Below are 27896 nucleotides of genomic sequence, written 5' to 3' on the forward strand. Positions count from 1 at the left end.
GTTATCCCAGTCGAGACTTCACATCCCTCCTAAGTGTATCATAAGCACAGTTCTGAATTGCACATGCCACAGGAGTAGAGCAGTGGATTACCTTCCTTATGCGCTGGAATCATTTAAAGGAAGAGTTCACATTGCTCAGACTTGCCAGTTGTTTAAGGCTTTTGATGATACGCTTAGCCCTGTTTCTCTTTGGAGAAAAGAAGGTTGGGAATTAAAGGAATGCCTTGATGAAAAAAAGGTGTAAGTGGGTTTATTTTCTTATTTAAACTTCATGAAAATCTGCTTTTATTAAATTAGCAATACAGATACTGTAACAGTATCTTGTTTAAGCTCTTTGACCTTGCCAGCAGAATTCGATATCGACATTATCAAGTTCTTGATAGCTTTACATTTGATGTCAACAAGTTGGATAAGTTACAGTACATTAGTGCCCTCTGCTAATTAATTACAAGTAAAGTGAACCAGGCACGTCCTGAGCAATAGGTAAAAGGATGTAGGAGCAGGAAGACGAACTAGAAAACGGTCCTTGACAACATGAAGGAATATGTTCAAGTACCTGCAGCCGAATTCGAAAAGCCTTATGAATTGGCTTCGACAAGGGAGTCAGCCACGTTTCTCTGCCTAAGTAGGTCTGATGATGTCATTTTACTTGTTCTCGTGATGTTTATAAGTACAGTGTTCTCTTATTTAAAATAGTAGTTATTTCTTTTGTGATTACTATTGCCACAGTCGTTTTAACCTCGTATTATCTTCATATGTTCTTATTTTATAGAAACCTTAGTACATTGAGCTTTTTTAAACCTGGTTTCATGCATCTTCTCTGTAGTTGGTGGCTTTTCACATGTAGCAGGTGGTCAAGAAGGTGTTTTTGTTTTGTACCATTTCTGGCCTTCTGGGGAAACTCGCTGTGATCCTCTCTTTTTCCTGTACGACAGTGCCTTCCTCATTCATTAGACTCATTCCTGCTGCTGTCACGTTCGTTGGTCATGAGATGTGGAACGTGCAGATGTTTAAAGTGATTTAGAAATCGGCCGGTACTTGAATTTAGTGTGGCAGTTCCCCTTCGAAGTCATCAGATCTGGTTGGATTCTCAGCTCCTCTCCTCACCATTGATCGTTGAAGATGGGACCCGTGGGCCTCCCTGAGCCTCTGTCTCCTCATATACCAAACAGACGATCACAGCTGCCCCAGCGAGTTGCCACGGGACTAAATGAATAATGCTGCAAAGTGCTTAGGACAGTGCTGCGCGCCTCGTGTACAGGAAATGGCAGTCACCCCACTGGTACCGAGACTGTTATTGAAAGCTGCGAACCATCTCTAAAATTTGTTGTGTTTTTTAGATGATGAATTTACAGCAAAAGTTTTGCATTGTTGGGAACATGATCTCAAGGGCCTCAAGCACCTGCCTCCGTTAAAGTACTTCTCTCACTGCATTGCTAATAATAGATATCTTTTATTAAGTGTTTACTATATGTTACACCCTTAATAAGAATTTCGCATACAATTTTACTTAATTTTCCCAATAAATATGAAAAAGGCATGGTTATACCTATTTAACCGATCTGGAAACAGGTGAAGAGAAGGAGACCTGCCCGCCCAGCTGGACAGTGGGTAGGAAACCCCGAGTCCCCGGGGCCGACTCCGAGCCCGCGCCCCGCAGCACCGCCTGCCTGCTCCGCGTTGCGCTTTCTGCCTGGCTGTCTCCCCAGGAGACTTCCGCATTGGCAAAGTAGGAACTGAGATTGTGTGGATCCCGAGTTCAGAAAGTGTCGATGCAGACGAAACTTAATAGTTTTTTAAGAATCCTCTCAATTATTGAAAACAACATAATTTTGCATTCTGATGGGAAACTTCAGGCACCGAGACTTGTGTTTTAGTCCCTTCGCCAGTCTCTTTGCCATGACAGCAGTTTGGATTAGTCATGTGGCTCTGTGCTAGTGTCAGCAGAGTATATTCCTCTAAATCTTCTTATCCGGTCATCAGCTTCTTTCCCTCTGTCATTGCCGCAATGCCTAGCTCAGTGCCCCGCGTCCTTACTGATTTTTACTTATTTCAGTGTATTAACATTTATTCAAAGTATATTTATATGAGGTATAGTAGAAACAAATATGACTTTTGCTTATTTGACTGTTACTCTTGTTTTTCTTTCTAATAATCAGAACTGTTTCACTTTTGGACTCTGAGAAGTTCAGGTATTTTGGTGTTAGTATCTGATAAAAAATCTCCTAATGGACTCTGGAATTTTTTTCTTCTATTAAAGTAGAAAACATCCTGAATAATGGGTAGTATTTTATATTATCAGCATATAGTGCCTAAGTATATGCTGATGAATTATTCAGTGTTTTTTATAAGAGTTTATAAACACCTCATGGGTAAAGAACTTAAGTCTTTTATACTTTCCTGTATCTGTGGCATCCAGCACGATGCCACGTGGTAGGTGTAAATGAAATATTTGGATGTTGATCGATTTGACCACTCATACCTGTGGTGCTGTGGAACAAGCATGGGGTGTAGAGTGACACATTGGGGTCTCACCCAGCCGTTGCCGTTGAGTAATAAGTTCTATGGTCTGATCTGCTGCAATTCCCACTAGTTCGCAAGAGATGGTTAAATACTGTACGCGTTGTTTATGTATGTTTATAGATGTATGCATGTTTATGATCACTAAAGATGCTGTATAAATCTTGTCTTGTTTTTATCATTCCTTTAATGGCTCCACTCTACTGCAGATGTGGACTCAGTCTTACTTGCTTTGGCTTGTGCTGGGCACCTGGTTGGCATTTGGTGTATGATTGCATGTGGGAATGATGCATACTTCCTGAGCAAAGTGAGACCTGGAGCAGTTGTCTCTTGCATGACATTACTTGATAAGATAGTAGCAGATGTCTGCCTAGATCTGCGTTCTCTTAACTTCCTGCTCAAGTGTCCTCACATCCCATGTTTTTGTTTCTAAATACATACAAATGCACACTGAACAGAGATCCATATACCCTAGTTCCATAAACCATGAGAATAATTTTGTAATGGCTCAAGACCAACACACCTATTAAGTTATCACCCTGCAGCACAAGAAAACCTGTCCCTCTCACTAAACCTGGTTCTTTCCAGATAGCTGATGTGCCTCACCTAAGCTCATGGAGCCACTTACCTGAAAGAACTGGGATGAGCCCAGGTCTTTCTGGACCTAAATCCATTGTTCTTTCCAAAACACCAACAACTGAAAACATATAGACCAGCCTTGCAGCATTTTTTGAAATTCCTGAACTTTCCCCTGAGCTCATTTCCTCCTCTCTTGTGGTTCCTAGTATGATTATTGTGCTTTCACCGGCTGCACTAGGAACAGCTGTCATTTTAAGACCATTGTGACTGGAGCTGAGTGGATTGGGTCCGGCAGGGGGAGTTGGGGGAAGCAGGGTGGAGGGTGGAGAGTAGCACGAGATGGGGTGTTTGCTTTACAGGTGAATTCAGTAGGTTCGTATGTGTGCATGTGCATACACATGCCCTGGAACAGTTTGCTTTGGGACTTTGGGATAATTCATTGACCTAGTGTCTTTGGGTAGGGGGGAAGAAATTTAACGTTTTTATTTTTAATCGGTAATTGAATTTGCATGACTTTTTCTGTTTGTCAGTTTGAATTTTTTCCCTTTATTTTAAATAACCCATTAAAATTTAGAAACTTGAATTTCTAGGCGAGTTTGCAATATGAATAATCTCTGTACTTTGTGATTTTTTTTCTCTTTTGAACAGGAGTATGTTGCTGCTGTTCCGCTTTGCGTCCTCGCTACAAACGCCTGGTGGACAACATATTCCCTGAAGATCCCAAAGTAATTTGATCTACATCTCCTGATCCTTCTCTTTGCTGACCCATCCTTCCCCCCTGCTGACCTCCCCAAGGTTTCCCTAATTTCATTTCTCTACTTTACCCCTAAATCTCACCTGTACACGACTGATTTTATACTTTCTTTTACTTTTAAATGAGCCATGCTTGCTTGTGTAATCTTGAGACCCTTTTCAAATATTAGGCATAAATTTGGAATGATATTCTTTTGTCTGTATAGTTCCTAAATTTAAGTAATACTCATCAAACATTTATGAACCAGTGCCAGATTTTTTGTATGAAATACCAGGAATACAGCTGTGAACACAGACATGGTTTTCTGCTCTCACCGAGCTCATAGACAAGTAAATGGGCAATTGCAGTATTGTATTAAAGAGTGCCATGATAGAGAAGTGAGGTACGGGGTGCTACTAGAGTCGGAATGATACCTAATTTGGGTTCAGGAGAAGAAAGGCCTGAAGGAAGTGGAATCTAAGCTAAGATTCAAAGAATGAATAGGAGCACACAGCTTCTCCACGAGAATTGAGATATAAAATAAGAATACTCCAGGCAGAATTTATTCTCTTTTAACTTAAATTCTAAATTTTTTGTAAAAGTTACTTTTTTGTTGAAGATTACTGGTTTCAAAGCAGCTGAGTTTAAGTGGTTTTGATACTCAATTTTTCTAAGACTCCTTTAGTTTAATGTTACATGGATATAGACAAAAACTGCTACATGGGTTTGATTTCTAGAATTTGCTTTATTTTATAATGTAGCTAACTATGGAAACCTTTTGGTTATCTTAACATTAATTTATATATCTCATGACATATGAGATATATCTTATTCTTAATCAAATCTGATTTAAACATTCAGCTATTTAGAGGAGGCTAATCACTTAATTACTATTGGCTGCCAGATTCCTGTATAATTTGTGGCATGTAAAAATCCCTAAGGTACTGTTCTTGCCTTTAAGGAGCTTTTTATCCATTGACTGGTAAAAAGCAAAAGCATACAAATATTACATCAGTGCTTGAGTCAGTAAGTAGAATGTTAAGTAAAACAGGTGGTAAAGAGGTAGATCTCTGTGCGTTGGCAATTTCTGGGAAGCGTTCCTCAGAGGAAATGAGATTTGCCGAGCCTTGAAGGATGTGCACACCATCTGGAGAAGCAGAAATTAGCCTCTTTGTTGCAAATGAGGGGCCAAGCAAGAGAAAAGGCATGAGAGAGCACGAGATGCTTGTGAGATCAAGAACCTTCAAATTGGTAAAGTGTAATAGGTAGTAAACATGTTGGTAAACCACAATTTCTGATTTAAATTTCAGGAGTTTTATTTAATAGGCTGAATATTCAGATCATTATCCTAAGTAGTCTGGAGCATACAATGACTGAAGATAAAGTGGAGGCCAGATTATGGAGGAATGTGAATGGCAGACAGGGTGTCTGCTTTATCCACTTGAACTTGTAGGCAGTGAGGGAGCTTTGAAAACTTAATCATGGGACTGGTGACAGGTAAATTAGAGAATGGTTACAGAAAGAGTCTTTATTTTTACCAAGTATTTAGAATAGATGTATTTAAATAGCAGTCTGTAAAATAAGATTTTAAAAAAGGTTTACATGAACCTTGCAAACATGTGGCAACCACAACCCAGTTGACCGCATTGCTCATTTTTAACTTATTCAACAAAAAGAAAATCTTGTGTTATGTACAAAATTGATTGGACAGTAGGTGCCGATAGTGCAAAGGTCTGCGTGCCATAGTCCCTGCCTTCAAAGAGCTGCTTGGTGAGGTGACAAGCAGACAAACCATTTCTTAAGGTTACTAGTAATGTGATCCTGGGCAAGTCCCTCTGTTTCTCATTGTGAGACGGAAATTACAGATAGTACCTATTTCATAATCTCATGAGGACTCAGTGAGTTACTACGATTCTTTGCTGAAGTTGCATCTCGTGTCTGTTACAGTGCCTGACACGTGGTTAGCACTTGATTAGCATTTGCTTAATGATTGAAAAAACAGTATGGCAAAATACAACGGTAGACATAAATGCAGTGAGCTAAAAGAACACATAAGAACATCCCACCCAAACGCAGGAGGGGTGTTGCGAGGGCGCAGTGAAGGCTCCTTGGAAGACCTGAGACCTGCTGGATGAGTAGGGGTATCCAGGTAAACGAGAGAAGGTGAGCTGAGTGAGAGGAGTCATGCACAAGAGTCACACTGTGATTCCACCGACGCCTGCGGTTTACAGTGATGAAAGCAGAGCAGTGGTTGCCTGGAGAGGGAAGGACAGGAGGCCTCTTTTGCCAGTGAGGGATATATTCTGTTTCTTGTTTGTTCCTGGTGGTTTCACAGATATATACAACGGACACATTTCAAATGACATATACTTGGATGCAGTTTATCGTATAGAAATTATTCCTCAGTAAAATTAGGGCTAAAAAGCAGCGAGTGAGATGCAGTCATGTTTAGATGATGATGCAGAGAAAGCAAGACTAAGGAGGAACAGCTAACCGATGAAGCCAGATGAGGCCATGGGAAGCAGCAGGAGCCCAGCAGACCAGTGCCTGCCAGACAGAGATGGGGTCTTTCCTTTGCCTTGGGTAGTGTTTCTTAAGTTCTAGTGACATTTTGATTCAGTTAATTCTTTGCTATTGAGGCTGTCCTGTACATTGTGGGATGTTTATTAGCACCCCAGGTCTCTACCACTAGGTGCCAGTATACCCCCTTTCTCAGATGTGACAATCCAAATGTCTCTAGACATTTCTCTGGGCCTGAAGTCACCCCTGGTTGAGAACCACTGGCCTATAAGGCACTGAGAAAGCAGGGTTGTTTTTGCCAGTGAATTCTAATCTGATGGCTGCTGTCTTGTCTTCTCTGAGAAGGAGAAGAGCTCATTTGATGTCAGAGGGGAAGGAGGTGGCAGAGTAGTTCAAGGAACGTGGAGTAGTATGTGCAAAATAGGACGGCTCGACTCCGCTAGAGAAATGGCAGAATAGCCAGAGAACACTGAGGGGCCAGTCGAATTTGAAAAAAATTTATAAAACTTATTTGTAGATTCACCATCTCCATAGTTTTTCTGTCGCCCTTATCACCTTTTCCAACAATGCTAAGTTGGACTAAATGATGGACCAAGTATTTTAGAGTGATGATTGACTCACAGTCATGAGTGTGGGGAGAATCATTAGACCTGTTTGTATTGCATGCCACCTTTGAGAGGGCAGAAACAGATGACAGTTTGATAACCCATATCAGGGACCTGTTATCCTAGCTGCTTTTTTAATGCATTGGCTAAGCATAGATTTATACAGTTCTTAATACTTTCTCATTCATTAATTACAACATTGTAATGGTAACAGCAAATTCTGAAACACTAAAAAAAGCTAAATGTTCACTGTTGTGTATCTAAAGGAGTATAATAGGCTTAACAATATAACATTTAGATTTTTTAAATTGAAACAAATTTCATTTGAAATCTTTCAGTAAAATATACCCCACTCCCTATATACCGGAGTTAATTGAGCTATTTCTCTATATAGGTTGGACTAATTCATTGCTTATGAAGGTGTGTTTAAATGCTTTGCCTAAATAGAGCATTTGAACTTTTTGAAAATTTCATGTATCCAAAATAGTGACTGTTAGCACTAAGGGGGCTCTGTCCAGAAAGGTTCAGCATAAAAAGGGATTAATGACCAATCTAAAAAGGGGAAATGTGAAGCAAACAAAACTTAGAAATACAAAAAAAGAGAAAAGAAAAGAAAGCATGCAAATATAGATAGCCTGTTTACCTTGTTGTTATTATGTTTTAGGATGGGCTTGTTAAAGCTGATATGGAGAAATTGACATTTTATGCAGTATCTGCTCCAGAGAAACTGGATCGAATTGGTTCTTACCTGGCAGAAAGGTTGAGCAGGGATGTTGTCAGACACCGTTCTGGGTAAGGAAACTAATTGCTGCTAATATTGTATCATTGGGACATTCTTCATAAGCTAAATCATCTTATGAATTATTTTGCCATCTAGTTAGGCAAAAGTGATGTGTAGAGAATAAAACATTGTAAGATTTTACAGAGAAATGTGTAATGTCATATAGATGCTGCAGCTTCCATTACTTTCCCGGTGGTCAGATTTTAAGAATAGACTCATGTTAGTTAACGGAGTTGCCTTTAGCTCTTAAGCATCCCTTAAGTTTTGAATCTCCTCTAACGGAAATGGTGGAAATTGACTCCCTAAATTGAATCTCTTGAAAACAAAGAGGAAGATCCTTTTAAAATGATTTTTAACACAACTTATTAGAAGAGTAATAAAAGAGAACTATGTTAGGCTTGGATATTAAGGTTCAGAAGACATGAGCATGCTGATTTGGACTGGTGCCAGCTGTAAAAATGCCTATAAATAAAGCTCTGCCATCTTAATCCAGTCTCTGCACCTTGGATAATTTGGATTGCAAATGCTTTTCCATATTGCCATTTGATGATCCCAGTTTCTTGGAGTAATCCATTCTCCAAGTAATATTGGCTTTCTCTACTTGTGTTTTATTACCGCTTAGAACATTTTAGTGAGTTTGATACAAATAGTTTTATAGTTCATCTTGAAGCAGAGTTAGCCAAAGTTTTATTTTTAATTTTTAGTCTGTGCTTTAAAATTCGATACATAGTAAGGTAACACGTATGAGACACTTCCTTATTAACGTTCTCTTGTTGCCAATATTGTTTTACATATTCGTATTATAACAAATGGTTTATGTTGGAAATTTAGGCACATTGCTTGTATTAACTATTTTGGGTCAAATACAAAGAATGTGGTTAAAAGTCTAGAAAACAGAAAATGTCCATGTTTACAAAGGAAAATAGACACACAGGTAATGCTAAAGCTCCGAAAGAGTTTTTGATAAGGAGAAAATGGAATAGTATAGTGTTTGTATACTTCAATTTTAGGATTATTTTATAATCTAAGATCATTGTCCAGAAAATTAAGATTTCACTTAGAAACTACTAAATTTGCCTTTCTGTGTTTTGCGTATTTAAGTAAACTTAATTCTTCCAGTAAAAAACATTTAGAATTAAGAGAGTGAGAGATGTGTTGACATTATTCTCCTCTTACACTTAGGTATGTTTTAATTGCTATGGAGGCACTGGACCAGCTTCTTATGGCTTGCCATTCTCAAAGCATCAAGCCATTTGTAGAAAGCTTTCTTCATATGGTCGCAAAGCTGCTGGAATCAGGGGAACCAAAGCTTCAAGTTCTTGGAACAAATTCTGTGAGTAAAACTATTCTCTTAACTAATTTTAAGTTTTAATTAGCATATCCAGAATTAATCTCTTCCGAGAATGTCTTTACCTGGTAAAGGCAGATGCTCTGGTCAGGACATTTGGACAACCAGTACAGATGGAGGTGGTTAGAGCACTTTGTCTCTAGCTTTTTGTGCTACTCCAGTGCAATCTGGGCTATTAACCAATCGTAAGGAGCAACAGAAAGCCAACCGGCCATAAAAGTAAGAGTTTATTTCCCCAGGCCCTCTCATGACTTCTGAACTATTTCTGCTGGCCACATTCATCTTTTTCATCCTGAACCATATCTTGTTAAACATAAGTATCGGGCTTGGGGAAGGCAAATCTGAAAAGGAAAATAAAATACAGCGATAACTTTCCTTCTCTCGTCTTTAGTTTTATTATCCACAACTTCATCTCTTGAGGAAGTTTTCAGGCTTTCAGCCAGTCTGTACGTTCCCATCCAGACTTTTATCAACAACTAGCAGAATCGTGTATCACCTGCTGTCGTTATGGATAGTTATTGTGATGGTATAGGGAGAGGAAGCGTAGATGCTGACCGATGGCATGAATTCCAGGGTCCGACTGCCCTAGTTTGAATTATGCCTGCTCGCTTTCTGGCTGTGTATCTTGGGCAAATTAGTTAAACTCTCCTTGCCTCAGCTTTTCATCTGTGAGATGAGAATAACAATAGTACCAGTCCTATGGGATTGTTGTGTAATGTGAGTTAATGTATATGAAGCTCATATCATATAAGCGGTTATAATAGTACATGGCATTGTTAGTTATTATTGGTAATAGAATGTGAAAAAAAGCAAGAGCATCTATATAGAATCTTCATTAATATGATTTTGTCCATTTATTTAAGAGAGAAAATATTGCATATTTCCAAATGCAATTATTGGTATGATGGGCTCAGTTTCAGGCAACGTAGCTACATAGGCTTCTCCGATTTCCTTTACAATTAGTGAAGAAACTTTAGGGGACAGTTTTAGTGTACACACCCCAGAGGTTTCTCTGTTTGCAACCAGAAATGCCATTAGGAGGAAGTTCTTTAATGAGTTACTTGGACAAAAGACCAAATTCCTCAATTACCTACTTTTATTTGTGTGAATTGTATTAGATGAAGTGCTATATAATTTTTTAGACTTTTATTTAAGTAATGTATTCTTTATGTTCCCAATTGGACACCTCATTCTAGGCACTTACAAAAACTGCTGAGACATACGCTACAAGAAGAATTTAGGAGACAGAACATTTCACCACTATCCACACTCTCCTGAAACCAAGAAGTAATCAGACCGCCTTTTCCCTAACCAAGTACATTCTCCAAACAGGAGCCAAGGGTCAGCTTTCGAAGAGAGGGCGCCGGGAGGGGAAGGCAGCTAGGCTTCCACGGCGCTCTGCCCTGCCCTGCTCGGGAGGTTGCTGGGGAGCTGTTGGCTTCCCGCAAAGGATCCCTGAATCCATGTACCCACTATGCATCGTCTCTTCCTGATTTCGGAATCCACAGTTATCTGCCTTTTCTTTTGGGGAGGCAGTGGTGGACATTCCTCTCGGTCATGCTTTGCCGGGATTTGTTCCCTCGTGGTCACCATAGTTACCGTTTCCATTACAGTTGTCTGTGTCGGTGGTGGCTGAGTGGTGGTGACAGCCTGTGAAATCTGTGCTGAACTCTTTTCAGGTTTTTGGACTAAATTATCCCAGGGCTGGGTACAGTTGTCCGGCCGTGTTTCCGTCTTTTGGGTTACCGATGGATTTTTCAGTGTCAAAAGAAGGTCTTGGTTAAGTGAGCAGAGTTTGTCCACGATTTGCTTTTTCTTTTCTAGATCTAGGCGGCCAGTTTTCAGAGACTGGAAAACATTTCACTTTGATCCTTAAAGCCACTTGTGTGACTCTTGCTCACTGCATCTTCTTTTTCTGAAAGCCATGTACTAAAAAGGCTCTGTTCTTCAGGACGACGTGGCCATTTTAGAAGGGCGCATTGGACAAGAACCCAGCGACCCTCCATCCACCCTCGAGGTGTTTGCCCCTCGCCCTCCCTGGGCCTTAAGTCGTTCTTCCAGCCCCGTGGTTGCGTGACCCCCACTGGATTCATCAGCTGCCTCTACCGTGCTGGCGAGAGAGGACCCTGACTCGCTCCTGTCCCAGGCCTTCTTCAAGCACCTGTTGTTGTACTTGGCCTTTTAAGTCCTTAAGATCAAGTCCAGGGGGCTCTTTCTCCATTTTCCTTGTTTTCTGTTTTTTGTTAGGAGTCGCCTCTTTCAGTTGCTGATTCTGGAGATCCATTAAAACGTCTAGTAAATTGCTTTGCCTTTCCATACTAGCTACCCTGAGGCGTTCCCACCTGAATTTAGAAGGTTCATTTGTTGATCCATTTCAGTTTCTTCATCTTCCGATAAGTTCCCCGTTCCAATCAGTTGACTTTGCTGTTGTTGGACATTGCCTACCATCCCTGCCGAGATGTCAAATCCATCAGGAACCCCTCAAGAGTACGAAATTGTCTTCACTTTTACATCATTAGAAATCTCCCCCTGTGCTTGCCGCGTGTCCTCGGCTGAAAGCAGCCACGCGAGCACTTCTTCGAAAGCTGTTTGGTAGCTGTCCAGGTTTGCTTCGGTCCCCATCAGTGAACTGCCAGATGATTTGTCTTCAGGAGCTTCCGGATGCTGTTTAGAATAGTGCATTTGATGATGTCATTGCACATGTCCTTAGCTGGGAGCTCAGATAGCCTTGGCAGCACTTCCACTTCCTGGGTGGCGTCAGCGCCCACTCACTGAGGCAGAACTTGAAATGGTGATGCGACGTGCATTAAGATCTTAGGACTTCTTATCTGGATAAATGGTGACGACATCTTCAGGATCCAGTAGTTTCTCTGTGCCTCACTGATACTTGGTGATAAGGATGCGTGTTCCGGTTTTTGTGTGGCTGACTGCTGGCAGACAGGCCTGGCCTGTGACTGTGGATGAGAGCATTCCTATGTAATCTTGACCAATGTTATTTTCTAATATTCCCTGGAAATCTATACTGAATTTCTTAGGAGTGCCGAGTTTTCAAATATTGAAAATTGATACATTGAAAATTGAACATTGAAAAAATACGGTCAGACGTGGCTGGTACCGATATAATACTTTTGTATTTATTAAGGACTTGTACATTTTTTTAAAATTTGTTAACATTCTCTTTTTGCTGATGCTGACTCCGTATGACAGTGCATGATTTATTCAGTTGCTCCTTTGTTTTAGGAATTGTGCCAGATACCTTTCATTAGTACTTCCTTTTTGCTGTGAACTGTATCAAATACAGGAAAGTATAGAGCGTAATACACCATTCCTATATCTACACTGATTCAGGAAAGAAAATTATTAGGTAATATATCACTAAATTATAATGTAATTATCATCATAAGTAATACATAATGGTAATAAATATTAACACTGCCATTGGTTCAGATTTTTTTTAAGAAAATATAGCTACCCTTGAACATCACTTGTTTGAAATGCACAGGTCCACTTAGACATGGATTTTTTTCAATAAATATGAAAAGTACTATACATGTGTTTTCTCATGATTTTCTTATTTCTACCTTTATTATGAGAATACAGTATATAATATATACAAAATATGTGTTAATTGACTTGATGCTATCGGTACGGCTTTGGTGAGCAGCGGGCTGCTAGCAGCTAAGTTCTGAGGGATCCAGAGTTACACGCAGATTTTCCATCGTGTGGGGGTGAGTGCTGGCCCCGCCTTGTTTGGTGGTCAGCCGTAGTACAGCATGTGCTGGATACTTCATGTATGTTATGTCATTTAATTCTCTCAGATTACTTCAAGCTCAGAAATATTATTCCCATTTTATAGATGAAGAATCGAAGCTAAATGCCATGGCTGCAGACCCGCTGAAGTGAGGTCGCATCTGACGGGGACTTGGCGCCGGGTCTTCCCTCCTTCCAGAGCTTGGGTTTTGGCATGTAAATGCGCTGTCACCGTGGATTAATATCTAGGGAAAGCCTCGATTCCTTTCCTTTTTTCTTCCTCACGTATTGTTGATCCATCTCACTTTTTTCCAAGCTTCATTGCTATTCTTAACCTTTTTTTAAATACCGTTGCCAGCCGTCCGGAGGGACCAGCCATTGACACCATTCACTGTGCTACAGCGGTGACGCTCCACCAGGGCGCTGATGCCCGCTCTGTTCCTTTCCCGAACATGGAGCCGCTTTTGGTTTTTCACAGTGCGAGTGGGGAGCGGTAGTGGTATCCAGGATGCTGCTGAACACCTTGCATGTGATATATACAGGACTGTCCCCACAACAAAGAATTGATCAGGTCCAAAATTTGAATGGCGATTAGCGGGAGAAACTTGACATCTAAAGGATCGCATTGCTGCTGCCTTTTTCTGTACCTTATGAAACACACCTAATTCTCCACTTAAATTTTAAAATGAAAAAAAAAAGGACTTATTTTTTGTTGACTGTATACTGTGTACAAGGCACTGTGCTGTCTTCTATTTGGTTTCCATTTGAACCTGTCAACAACCCTGTAAGGTAAATGTTCCATTTCACAGGTTGTACGTTTTGTTTGCTAACCCAGGATCCACATCTGTATCACCCAGCGGAGTCCGTCCATAGTCTCTGCCCTGCGCTGTGTCTCATGCTCCAGTCCTGCCTGTGATAGGAAGGCCTCAATGACCATAGGTTTCTTTTTGTTGGATTATTTTAGCACAGAGTCTATGGGTTTCGAGTTTGTCAGAGCGGTCCAGAGTGCCGGCAATTAGAAGAGCTTTTCTGGAAAGTCGGGATGGAGGTCGCGCTGTGCGCACCCCGGCAGCCCCACTGCCCATTTTCTGTCCTGTCCTCTGTGCTCAAGGCCTCCAGCGCCGCTTCTGGAAGTGGTCGCTCTGCGGTGCTCTCACTCGTGATTCTTCAGGGATGAAAAGAGAACAGTTTCTCCTAAAAGTTTTCCCAGAACTTTTAGTATTTTAATGGCCAAATTTTTATTTGATTACTTTTTTCTAATTTTAAAATCCATGTTTATTGTAGCAAATTTGAAAAATGATAGAAAATATAAAAGTAAACAAGTTTAAGACATCTATAATTCAAACATTAGAAGTAATCCCTTAATATTTTTATTTCTTTTTAGTATATAAGCAAATAGGGAACATACTGTATATAGACTTTTCGTGTGTGTGTATTTGCAGTTTTGTTTTTTGAGCATTTTGCCATGTCATTCAAGATTTATTTTTATGAAAAGTATAAATAGTTTAGTATTTTCTGGTTAGTGTGTAATATGGGAATCTAGAAAATTGTAATCAAACCCCTGGACTATAATGCCAATTTCACCATTTACTAAGTGTCACTTTGGGCAAATGATTTAACCTCTGAATTCAGTGTTACTGTCTGTAAAATGGAGATAAACGATACATTCTTTACATGGTTATGGGAATGATTAAATAAGGACTCATGAAACACGTAGCACAGTGTATGGTGCAGAATGGGTAATGAATGTCAGTTTAAACTAGGAGTGGTTTTCGTGACCCTTTTCTAGATAATGTGAGTCATATGAAGTTTTTAAAACAGATTACTTAGCTCTGGCTGAATTAATTTAAAGTCTTTTTGGCATCATAATCTCATTTTTTTCCCAGATTTATTCTATGCTATTTCAGTTTTGTTTCCAGGAGAGTATCTGTAAATTTGGTTGAATAATATTTTGGGGTGTAGCCTTTAAAGCCATCAGTCTATATCCTGGCGATGGGTCTGTCTGTCTGCCTCTCTCCTCTCCTCTCCCCTCTCCCCTCCATTCCCCTCCCTCAGCTCCCCTCCCCTCCCCCCACCCTCCGTTCCTCCCCTCTCTCCTCTCCCTCCGGTCTCCTCCCCTCCCTCGGGTCCCCTCCCCTCTCCTCTCTTTCTTTTTTCTTTCTATTTATCAGTATTTTTCTTCTCTGCTGAGTTTGTTATGTTTCTTTTCAGTTTATGTCCCTTTTCTTGTCCCGTCTTATTTGTGGGAATGGTATTCATCCATGTGTTATGTAACAGCTGTCAAGGAAGAAATAAAACCCTTATAGGTCTGGGCTTGAGGTCATCAGTGAAGCCAGCACCGGGAAAGGTGGGCGGCGACCTTTAGAGTAAGACCTGTCTTTCTAGACAGTTGGCTCACTCACTCAAAAGGAACTGGATTACAAGTTGTAAAAATTTCTTTTGTATATACGTTGTATTTATGATATTTTATACCATTTCATTTGCTTCTTTGGATATTTCTTCTTAAGGTACCAAGTAATGAATGTAAGTAAATGTGTTTGGTCCTTACTTTCAAAAAGGTGATAACACATTTATGTTGTTTATCTTTTTAGTTTGTCAAATTTGCCAACATCGAGGAAGACACACCGTCCTATCACAGGCGTTATGACTTTTTTGTGTCTCGCTTCAGTGCCATGTGTCACTCCTGTCACAGTGATCCAGAAATACGAACAGAGTATGTAGTATTTGACATTATGATTTAAAGTTACAGAGTGGTTAATTGATGAATATCCTGTTTACATGTTCATAATGATTACCAAAGGAAATGTGAACTATGTGCTTTATTCCTGAAGTACAGCTTTCCACTGCTGTAAGAAGAGGTGACTGAAATAGCAAAATTGAGAGTGGTTTCCCAACTCACTGAGAAGTAAATTCAGCCTTTACTGTAACCCAGACCGCTCTGCCTGCTCCCGCCAGCCCAGTGTCAGGCCCTGTCATCCTGTCTGCTCTTCCTCCTTTCTCTCCGACCCAGCCACACGGTCTCCTTGCTGTTTCTTGAGCAGATCAGGCCTCCTCCTCCCCAGGGCCTTTGCACTGAATGGTCTCTGTGCCTGGACTAGCTCCCCAGATAGCCACCTGGCTTCTTACCTCACTTTGTTCAGATTTCCGCCAGTGTCACCTTATCACAAAAGTTCTCGCCCGGCCGCCTTTTATTTATTAAATATCAGTCCTCCCATCCCATCCCCAGTTACTCGGGTCTACTTCTTGTGGCTTTTATCTGTGCTTGCCCTTCTGTGGATGTGAACTCCAGGAGGGCAGGGGCTTGCTTCTCAGGACTGCTGTGTCACTAGCACTGTGAGTAGTGCTGGGCACATAGTAGGCTGTCAGTAAGTGCTTTTTGAAGGAATACACAGGTCAGTTGAATGAGTGGATGTATATTACTGAATCATTGTCAGTCTCAGGTTGTCATGACAACTAATTTGGGCATTTTAAAACATTTCTTCTAGATACATCATGCTGATAATCTGAAATCAGATACTTACCTGCAAACGATCTATAGGTCGATATCTACATGGAAACGAAAACTTTAAAGTTAAAAATTAAAGTCAAAATGACCTCGGTAAATATAGAAAGTAATTTAAGCTTTACCATAATACACTAAAAAGAAATTAACCTGAATTCAGAGTTATTTTGGGCAGCTTAGCAAGATTTAGCTTGTTTTATAATTTTTACTTTTAAAATAGATAAGGGAATGTGCAGAAATATAACTGACTAGCTTTTAGTAGGCAAGCTACAGTGTTGGTTTACACAAACAAAAACGTGTGTAAAAGTATCTTAACTTGGAGAAAGAAGCTGAGAGATGATTTAATAGTTGTTTTCAGATATGATTTGTTTCTGTCTGAGATGCTGTTAGTATAATTTTCCTCAAGGTCATTTAGATTCCTGATGTTACTCCTTTATTATGAGGGTAAAGCCTCATAAGATAAAGATAACTATCTCATAATAACTAATTTCCTGTTTCTCCCTGTTGCCACTGAAATCTCTTTTTTTCTCCCTAAAAGACATTTAAAAATGTTTTATAAAACTGTTCCCAGTTCTCAGGAGCTGACATTAACTTGTTAATGGGACAAACAAGTATGAAGATTAGCTAAAGAAAATAATTTTTTTTTTAAGATTATAACAATTTCTTTCTTTTAAAATAGAGAAAATATCCAGAATGTACTATATTTTTCAGTTTAGTTTTATAAGAATCAGTAAACTATACATGGACATTTCTCAAGTTTTGGTTTAGGAGTTTCACATATAAACCTAATTTAGGTGAAAAATGTTTATGGTATCCATAACATTTATGAAAGGGTGCATTTTAGAAATTCAAAAATTTATTACATAACTTATTTTTAGGTACTTAGCGCCCTCTAGTGAAAAGTCTTGCCTTTGAACGCACTTTCACGTAAATGTTTACAAAAAGAAACTTGAAATTTTCTGTACACAATTTAAAAGTTTTTGTACTACTTTTTCCTAATTCTAGGTCTTTATAATGTCATATAATATTTGAAATTCCAAAATAACATTTCATTTGAATCACTGTGGATCAAATGAGTTAACTAAAAAGATGGAAGATCCTTAGAAGGCTTGATACTTGTTCCTGCCTCGCCTTAAGTAAAAGTTCTTTTGATTTTCTTCAGGCATATTTATATTCTCTTCTGAGTTCTAACTTAGATGTTTATTATTAATCCCTTTATTTTTAGCAAAACTCTATTAAGTAGAGCTCAGGGCATGGTCAGTAAAGAATGGGATTAATAACTTAAAATTTCTAAAAATTATTTGCCTTGCAGAAATAGTTTCCACTTGCAAAGTCCTCCATAATAACATTAAGCTCTAACTCTAATTTCCTGAGCAATCATCATCATCATCATCATCATCATTATCATCTTCATCATAATGATTAACAACAGCAGCATATGAGCAACTAATACTTTCTGAGTCCTTACTTGGTGCCACATTGTTTAACACGTTGTTAGCTACACACTTTATATGAAGCGACTCAAAACCCTTACAACATTCCCATGCGTTAGGTCAGACAGTTGTTCTAGTTTACTGATAAGGAAACTGTAAAATTCCTTTGGGGTCTTGGCTAGAACATATTGGCTAGGCGGATATTAGATCTGAATTGGATGCCGCCTGTGTAGCTGCAGTAGCTCTCAGTTGTCCCCACGTCCCTGAACGAGGGCACCTGCTCTACTCCATGTAGGTGACTGCATCCCGAGGCATGAGCCACTGTTCTTGTGTCACCTCTGCAGTGACGTTAGGCTTGCCCCCTGTGGTAGTGGCACAGCGTCTCCCAACACTTGATGTTGTAGAAAGCAGCATGAGTAGACACAGCTTTGAAATAGGCAAACTTTGGTTCTGTGTCTCACTTTCTCACCTACTGAGCATCATTTTACCGACGCATCCCATTCTTTATGTGCCATTCCTGAATGTGTGCGCGTCATTGCCCCATGGGCTTGTGAGGCAGTATCATCCCCTTCCTTCCCCTCGTCTTCCCCATTCTCTAAACCCGTTTATAGGTTGGGGGAGACAGTGTTGGGTAAGCTGAATAAACCTTGAATGGTGAATATTTCCAGTAATAATGAAAAGGGAAGTAAATAACAAATTCGTCAGAGAGAACGTGTTTCAGGGTGAATGGACCGTCAGGTTACCTGCCCGTGAGATTGGTTTCCCCCAGCTTCTGTATGCTGTTTTCTAGTCACTTTTCTTCTCATTCTTGAACCTAATAGATTTCTTTTTTTAAGACGAGAGGAAGAGCTTGAGGAAATTGGGATGGGAGGATGGGGCAGCATTCTCTCACTATGTGGATAAATTTTAAGTCACAGATACACATGATAATGCATATATGTCACAGATGAATATATATGGCTGCGATTACCTGTACTCCATTCTGATTGCTCTCATCTGTCGTACCTTTGAAGGAACTAGCTTAGTCTTCCGTCTAGGTGGACTAAGGCAGGTAAGAGGCTCTCAGGAAGAAACAATGAAAGAAGTCTGAGGAAGCACTAAATGGTGTTCAGAAAGAATGAAGTTCTCTTTCGTTCAGCTTCTGTGACTTCTAGACAAGAAATGGAGAGAATCTAGTTCATATTAGATTGATATTATCATCCTCTTAGGAAAACCTATGCTTTTGACTGAATTTTATTGAAGAATAATATATGGACAAGATATTACTATATTTTGCAGTCCTTTGAAACTTTAAATGCTGATTTTAAAAAGATGATATGGAAAGTAATCCTCTTCTAGAATTGCCTTATTTCTTTGTCCATCTTAGTTTTTTGAGATTTTAATTTCTTAGATTTATTGTGTTATTTTTATCTTATTAACTTGAGATAATATTTATTTTACATTCATTCTCTTAGCTAAGCAAGCAGATTAGATTAAATAACATTTTTTCATGACTCAATTTCTTTTTTTATAGAATTCGAATTGCTGGAATCAGGGGTATTCAAGGCGTGGTTCGCAAAACAGTTAACGATGAACTTCGGGCCACCATTTGGGAACCCCAGCATATGGATAAAATTGTTCCATCCCTGCTCTTTAACATGCAGAAGATAGAAGAGGTTGACAGGTATTGAACGAAGGTGTTAGGGATGAGGCTGTGTTACGTTTGTGTATGTGTGTGATTGCTGGCTTCTCGGGTGAGAAAGTTTGGTCTCATAAACTTGAGTTTAAAGATGCGTCCTTTCTGAAAAATTATTTGTCTTTAGTGAGCACATTAGACCACATCCACTTAAGGTTTTGCTTCGGAATAATTTTATACTTTCCTTGCTGCTTATTATTGAGCCTCCAAATTGCTGTTTGAATTAATATTACTTAAAGTTGCAAGTGTAAGAAATAGAAATTACAGCCGAACTTCTGTTATTCTTTAGAGACCCAGTATGCTTTTTCATAGGGTGTTAGAACTAACTGAAATAATAAAAATAATAACTATTCACTTTATAACTTTTCAACAAAAAGGGTTAGACTGTGTTTATTTCTTATTTTTCTAAGATCTTTTAGGATAAATAGAAAGTGTCATTTTAACATTTCTGAGAAGCAACATCTGTTTAACTGTTATAACAAGTGCTAGAATTCTTGCATTCATTTTTCCCCTCTTTTCAGTCGTATAGGCCCTCCTTCCTCTCCTTCTGCAGCTGACAAAGAGGAGAATCCTGCTGTGCTGGCTGAAAACTGTTTCAGAGAGCTGTTGGGGCGAGCAACTTTCGGAAACATGAATAATGCTGTTAGACCAGTTTTTGCGTAAGTCGTTGGTATTTTCCTGGTTATTTGCGACTGTGCTTAATTCTGTGTTAATGTGCTTAGAGGATAATACTTTTTTTCTTGTATGAGTGAGTTATTAATGGGATCGTGCGGCATTGTGGGAAAAGCACAGGACTGAGTCAGGCAGCGCATGTTTGAGCCTTTTCCCCTTCAGAGTTAAGCTACTTACATACATTCATTCCTTTTCTTCTTCGTGCTACATTCTAGGACGTTTCTTTAGATTTAGTAGTAATGCTCTCTTTATGCCCGAGTTGTTGTTTAAACTGGTAGTGTTTCTAGTGAGAGTTGTATTTAGTTGTTTTTCAAATCTATGTGTCATCTTGGGTAGATTTTTATTCAGTTGTCAAATTTTAACACCTTTTTCCCTATCTTAACCATAAAAATAAACTTATTTTAAATTTTGAATCCTTTAACTCCAATAATATCTGCAGTGCTTGAGGATCAGATTCTGCTGCCTGTCATTCCTAGTGGCTCTTCACTTTGTGTGTGGTGTGAAGTTTGAGCTCACATTGATTGTAACTTCATTTGTGGGAATTCTTTGAGGTCTGGATTTATGGATGTCCTCTGTAGGAGGCTTTATGTTGCTTCTCCTGAAAGGCTTGGGCCCTGCAATGTTATTCAGGCATCACACTGAACTACATTCCTGTCTTCAGTTTTTTTGAGCCTCACAGATTCTATGAATTTTGTCAAATCATGGTGAGAATCTGGGTGCTGGGTATATGGTTGAATTCTCTGGACAGACCTCTGTTTTTTGTGGTTCCCCTCAGAGGCAATGCCAACACAGGCTAGCTTCTTGACAGTCCTACAAGAAAACATTCTCCCAGATTCTCTGAGGGTATCATCTTTTAGGGGTCCCGAACTGATGCAAGGATTTCTGATCTCACAGCCTCCCTTTCCTGGGTGGGCTCTAAGCTTTGTTTCCAGTCCCCTGCGTGTACAGCCCTGTAAACCACTACCTCTTGGCCACCAGAGATATGATGGTATCTGCTGGCTTTCGTGTGTACTTCTCCAGAAGCCTGCCTTCTTTTGAGTGGACCGGGGGACTGTTTTTTCTCAACAGCTCATCTAGAGATTTAAAAGTCTTAGACGTATTCTAGCCTTTTATTGTTGTTTTGTGAAAGGATCTGGCTATTGGAAATATGTATCATATTTCTGGAAATGAAAACATTGACTTTCTTTTAGATCATATTCTTTTGATTGCTAAGCTTTGCATATTGTCGAGGGTTCTAGAGGAAGAAAGTATAATAAAAATAGGGATTATTAAATAATTTTCTTATTACTAATTACAGGCATTTAGATCATCACAAACTCTGGGATCCTAATGAATTTGCAGTTCACTGCTTTAAAATTATAATGTATTCTATTCAGGTAAGTAATTTTGTGTCTATATTGATAAGTGTGTCATCAGAGACATAGAACACTGTAGGATATAAAACATATTCTTAATGTAGTTGTCTCATTTGTTTTCATTTACCACTTATTTTCTTATTTGCCAAGATGGAAGGATATCTAATAAAAAACTAAATGATTTTATGATGGTGCCGTTATTGTGTATTTTTTTAGTACATTTATCTTGTATTTATATTTCACTGATAAATTGGTATTGGAGTTGATATTTCTTATCACCAGCATATAGCTGATGATAATAACTCCCACTTATTGAGTATTTACGGTGTGATCAGGCGTGTTTAACTCCTTCAGTCTCGATGGAGCTGTGTGATGAGACACTTCTATCTGCCACTGAGGAGCATGCAGTTTACCTCAAACCTGGACAGACCCCGTTAGCTCCTAATTCAAGTGGGATTTTAGATCTTCTTTTTTTTTTTTAATACCATTTACATTTTTAATGCCCTAAAAAGCCATCATTACTTTAAAGAGGACCAGGTAGTAAGAAGGAGCACAGGTTTTAGTCGAGGTCAGACCAGGATTTGTATCCTGGATGTGGTGTTTACTAGTTGTATGAACTTGGGCAGATGATTCAGCCTCTCTGAGCTCCAGTTTCCTCGTTTCTGAAAAGAAAACTTTAATGCATGTGTCAAATGGTTCATTTATATATTGAAATATATACATACATATATATTTCCATTTATTAAGGCTGGCTGTGCTTGCGACTATGCTGATAACCTTATATACTCTATCTCATTTAATACCCCTTCTTTTATGTTATATGTCAGTTATACCTCAATAAAACCGGAAAAAAAATTCAATTAATCTTTCTACCTCTAAACCAGCTTTCCAATACTACTATTTATTGAAAACCTACATTATGCTAGGCATGCTACATTATGCTAGGCATGCTACATTAACCTTAGCTTAATGGTTAATTTAAACTGAAAGTTGTGGAACAGAATTACCAGAATTTGAATCCTCGACTTCACTTTCTACCTGTGTGCCCTTGAGTGAGGTACCTGACCTCTCTAAAGGGCATTTAGTTTTCTGAGGTGTAAAATGAGTAAAATTACAAAGTTAAGGAATCAGTAAATATTTTTTCATTAAATGTTTAAGAAACTACTTCTGGTCCATAGCATTGCTTTGGAAATAGCTTTAAGTGCAACATATGTTTTAAGTCCATAAAACAAAAATTAAATGGTAGTAAGTACCAGAATGGGAATTTCTGTTTAGACTCTCCTGATACAGTCAAAACTTCTGATAGATTTTAACTGTTTTAATTCCCATTTGCCATAAAATTGTTACAGAAATCACTGTTAGGTAGTATTTCAACCTCTCCATAAAACAGTAAGCTAGCTGGCCCTGACTAGGATTTTATTCCTAAGCGATTATGCAGATAGTGCTTCAGATGGTTTCAAACATAGTAGGGCATTTGTGGTAAAGGCAAAATATTTTGTTTAAAGCTTATTTTTTGTGCTAAATTGATTTGTTCAAGGTAATAAGATGTCATGCTTAAGAGCTGTGCTCCTGAGGTCAGACTAGAAATCAGAACTGGACCCTCAGAGTTTCTATATGACCGTGGGCGAGTAACCTCACCCTTTACCACCTGCCTCCTGAGCACCGGGAAGTGCACAGTGTGACTCAGTCTAGCCAACCTCCTAGGATTGTTTGGGTGGATAAAGTGCGATAACAACATGTAAAATGCTCAGAACAGTGCCCAACACCTGGTTACTTTTGAATAATTTTTTTTTTCGTCATCATCGTATGTTCAGTGTTACGATAGTAACATATTACCCCAGGAGTCACCAGTTAAAGATTAGTAATCATCGCTAATTATTGAGCATATTTCATATAATAGACACAATTTAGATGCTTTTCACAAATAAATTGCCACCACAATCCCGTGAAATAACTGTTGTTATTTTCTAAATGTTGTAGATGAAGAGAACTGAGGTACAGAGGGGTTAATTAAGTAACTCTCTTAAGCTATAAGCTAATAAGTGATGGAGCCAAAATTTGAATTTGGGCCAGTCTGACTCCAGGGCTCGCATACTTAACCACTATGTTATGTTGCTTCTTAAAGCTATTTATTCACCACCGTGGCTTCAAACTCAGTATAAGGGTGCATTTTACCTGAGGTAAATGATGCCTCAATCACCCTGAACTGAAAACGAGACAGTGTTAAAGTACAACATCTTTGCAGTTTCGTTCCTTTCCTTTTCCACACGTGGCATCGTCCTTGACTTGTGCGCACGCACTGTGGCTCGCTCAGGATAGTCCTGCTTTGTCATCATTAACAACACTCGTTCACTCCTTAGGTGTCCCGGTGTGGACAGTAAGTTACACTGTCGTTCTGTTCATAAACATCACACGTCAAAGGCTATAGCTTCCTGGGCAAGGTCAGTGTCAGGTTGTGTGAGTGTCTGTCTGACGTTCCTCTATTTTAACATAGCTTTAAATGAGTAAATGAAACAAAAAGTACAGACGAAAATGCAGACTTAGCGTTTACATTGAGTTATCATAAAAGTAGACGTGTGATGACAAATGCCGGAAATGACTGGAGATGGAATTGGGTTTGTTGACAGAAGTGTAGGGGAACCTTTTGCTTTTGAGCAGAGTGGCCCTTACGTGTGGGGCACTGCTCGTTCATATGACCCACCCGTTCCAGGGAGAGAGAGGCTCCCAGCCCGTTTTCAGGCTGTGTTCCAAAGGCAAACACAGACCCGGGGCTCAGGGCCACGGGCACTTTTTTTTTTCACTGGTTTATAAAAACAAAACTTTGCTACTCTGTAAAAAATGAAAATAAAATATTCACTGGAGTTAAACATTTTTCTAGTTATGCTTTTTAAGATTTAGGTCTCCGTATCATTCACTGATAATCAAATTTATTTATATATGATAAAATTGCCTTTGTAAATGGCACATCTCATATTTTCTAGGTTTAAATCCATCAAGTACACACTGATAAGATTTTCAGTGATCCTGGCTCTTGATTAGATTAGAAAGTTTTGACTGTTTACATTGTTAGGTATTCATAATAAAAAATAGTACCTAGTTTGGGTAGGAGAGAAGTACTATAAATATCATAATCTTTATTTTTTAACAACATTTATCCGATTATCAAATTATAAGAATGTATAAATTTTCTTTGTGAAATTACAGAAAAAGTATGAGGAAAATAAAAATTTCTCATGAATTCCCTCTCATAGATGACAAGTGTTAATATTTAGGTATATATAATTCTCATCTTTTATACTTTTAAAAAACAGGCTTGAATTTTATTAAACATAGTATTTTGTAACTTCCTTTTTTCACTCAGGGTATAATAAATATGTTCTAGTATCCCTAATTATTCCTTAAAAGAGTGATTTTTAATGGCCACGTATTGTTCCGTAACGTAAGTGCCAGTCTCCTGTGATAGGACATTTAAGTATCACGTGGTTTCTCGTCATGAATCTGCTGAGATGCGTATAATTGTTCCTACATCTTTGTACTCTTTGTTTTTTTTAGGCTCAGTATTCTCACCATGTGATCCAGGAGATTCTAGGACACCTTGATGCTCGTAAAAAAGATTCTCCACGGGTCAGAGCAGGTATTATTCAGGTTCTGTTAGAGGCTGTCGCCATTGCTGCTAAAGGTTCCATAGGTGAGTGCCAGGGAAAAAAATGAACGCTTTAATCTATTTCGTAATGTTTTTTTCAGTGGATATAGCAGTGTATGGAAAACTCTTTGAAAGTATTGCTGACATTTTTAAGTGTTCTGTAATTTCTCTTGAATTTTGGGTTCGCATGGTTATTCTCAGACTTCAGTGTATAGTTAAGCATTTTACTCCATATCAGTCTCTCCTTCCCTTCCTCCTTTTTTTTTAATACTTTTGAATAGCAGTTATATGCTAAACATTGGAAAGGTTACAGATCCAAGAAACTTAAAGTTGACTTGGAATTAGACAGCTCTATCTAAGACCGTAATACAAGGCAGAATTTGACCATACATTGGAAAAGGGAGGAAAAATGGAATAGCATGAGCAAAATATTGTGCAGCCCTCTGGCTATAGCATGTGGTAGTGATGTGGAGGAAGCCAGAGAAGCGGCTTTAAGGTTACAGTGGTGGCCAGAGCAGGGATGTAATGCCACAGCTGATTGGCACGTCAGAGTTTTACTGTGATCTTTATCGGAGATCTTTATCTTGCTGCAAGATACAGGACGCGATGGAAGTGACAGGTGGTTCATTGTGGTTGACATGAGGGAAGAAGCTTGACGGATGGCAGTGGTTGCAAAAGGAATGTAAAATCCGTAGGATTTGGTAACTGACTTACCGCAGGGGTCATACAGAGGGACAGGTCAGAGATCATGACTTTTTACTTACCTGTGATTAGAAGAACAGAAGGGTCCGTGACAATTACTCAGGTTAGGAGGAGAATCTGGTTATAGCTGTTTTGCTTCAAAATCAGAGTGGAAATATATTAGCTACCGAAATATTTTTGCATTCATTCAGTGTCAAATAAGAGTGGACATTTTGAATACAGACTTTGATTACTTATAACTTAAGGAGGTGGAAGCAGATTATATAATTGGAAAGTTCTTTAATTTGAAATATGAAATAAAACATGATAAATTGAATCATCACATTTACTAATTTAATATCTATTCTGTGTGAGGTACTGTGTGCAAGGCTCTGTACATTCCAGGAAGTATTTGAATGTGCCTGCTTGTCCTAGAGAAGGCTGTCGTCGAGAATAGGAGGCAGAAATAAAAAACACTGATTAAAATGTAGTGCGGTAGATGCTGTAACAGAAACAGAGTTTGTAGAACTAAAAGCAGAAAGCAAATTTAGTTTACTTGAATCTGTTACATTGACTTGTTTCTGTCTAATAATTGAGGCAGATTTTTCCTCTTCAGCCTCAAAAGGTGCAAAACAAACTTCCTATGCTAAAATGAGCTGTATTATGATAATCCTATGGATTCTGACCCAGCAGTCAAGTTAAACATTGTCCTAATACACATTATTTTGAGTAGACAAGATTAGGTAGGTGGAAAGGTTTAGGTAATCTTTACATGCACATATATACACATTTTGTGTGGTTTGGACCAGAAATTGGAACAGCGAGTTGCTCAAAGATGCCAGTAAATATTTAAATAATTAAGTATAAGGAGACTTTCTTATTCGAGTATTTCTCATTTCCTTTTTTTCCGAACTGGTTAGTTCATACATAAATTGTTATCTCCAAGTACTTAGAACATGGAGGAACATGAGGGTCGGGTGTGAGGGCACAGTACTGGGAAGCGCGTCGCTCACCCCGTGGCTGTTCGCAGGGCCCACCGTGCTGGAAGTCTTTAACACTCTGTTGAAGCATCTGCGTCTCAGTGTCGAGTCTGAAGCGAACGATTTGCAGGGGGGACCTGCAGGCAGTGCCGCCTTAAACACGGCTTCCAAAGACAATGACGAGAAGATTGTGCAGAACGCTATCATCCAGACAATAGGTGGGTACATTTCACTTTTCAAAGCCGTTACGTACACCAGTAGTTAAAAGCTTTCACAGAAGGTGCTCGACTCTTCTAGAACAACTTTCCAAAATGAGTGATAGCTTAGACTTTTGAAAAACTCTACATTTGGAAAATAAACATAATAGGACAAAGAACACTGTATACCCCTCATCCAGATTGAGCTGTTAATATTTTATGCCATTCACTTGATCATTTACTTTCCGTCTTTCTTCCTCCTTCTCTATTTCTGTGCGTGTATGCATGTATGTATGTATATGTGTCTGTGTACACATACACACATAGAGATAGATTGACGCGTACATACACAAATACATACATCTACACTTTTTTCCTAAACCATTGGCTAGTAAGTGCATATACATCATGACCCTTTAAGCACAGACTATTTTTCCAAAGGATAAAGACATTTTCATATATACCCAGAGTACAGTTATCAACATCGGTAAATTTAACACTGATAAAGGCCATTCATCAAATTTGCATATTTCATTTTTGTGTTTTGACTTAGTGATGTCTTTTATAGTATGTTTTCCCTGAGGTCCAGGACCCAGTCTAGGATCGTATATTGCTTTCAGTGGTAGTATTTCTTTAGTCCCCTTAGTCTGGAGCATTCTCTTATGATATGGGCATTTTTTAATAGTATAGCCTCCCCCACACCCTCACCTTTAAAAAAACTTCCTCGTTGGGTTAGTCTGGTGTTTGTTTCCTTATGAATAAATTCAGATTTTGCATTCCTGGCTGGGTACTACATAAGTGCTCATAATAGTATGGTTTCAGATTTTCCCCCTTGTAAATAAGAAGCAGCTTCTGAGAAGATTCTTTTAGGCCATGCAGTTATTCTGCTCTTCATCCAAACTTCCCCCTAGATTTAGCAAGC

The 27896-nt window shown here is 39.0% G+C and overlaps 1 protein-coding gene across 3 annotated transcripts in view; it reads left to right on the plus strand.

Annotated features, from left to right (window-relative positions):
• Positions 1-27896, plus strand: part of EFR3A (EFR3 homolog A) — a 76560-nt gene that overhangs the window by 18936 nt on the left and 29728 nt on the right. Inside the window, exons 2-10 of one of the 3 annotated variants that reach the window (XM_039845883.1) lie at positions 3748-3824; positions 7622-7749; positions 8921-9071; positions 15428-15549; positions 19285-19434; positions 19968-20105; positions 21416-21494; positions 25026-25161; positions 26828-26995. In XM_039845883.1, coding sequence (XP_039701817.1) covers positions 3748-3824; positions 7622-7749; positions 8921-9071; positions 15428-15549; positions 19285-19434; positions 19968-20105; positions 21416-21494; positions 25026-25161; positions 26828-26995 — 1149 coding nt within the window. Of the gene's footprint in view, positions 1-3747; positions 3895-6396; positions 6416-7621; positions 7750-8920; positions 9072-15427; positions 15550-19284; positions 19435-19967; positions 20106-21415; positions 21495-25025; positions 25162-26827; positions 26996-27896 lie in introns of those variants that run through there. The other 2 variants (XM_039845885.1, XM_039845884.1) reach the window with 2 other exon arrangements.

Source organism: Pteropus medius, unplaced genomic scaffold (genome assembly GCF_902729225.1).
Source record: "Pteropus medius unplaced genomic scaffold, Ma_sr-lr_union100, whole genome shotgun sequence".
NCBI lineage: Eukaryota > Metazoa > Chordata > Mammalia > Chiroptera > Pteropodidae > Pteropus > Pteropus medius.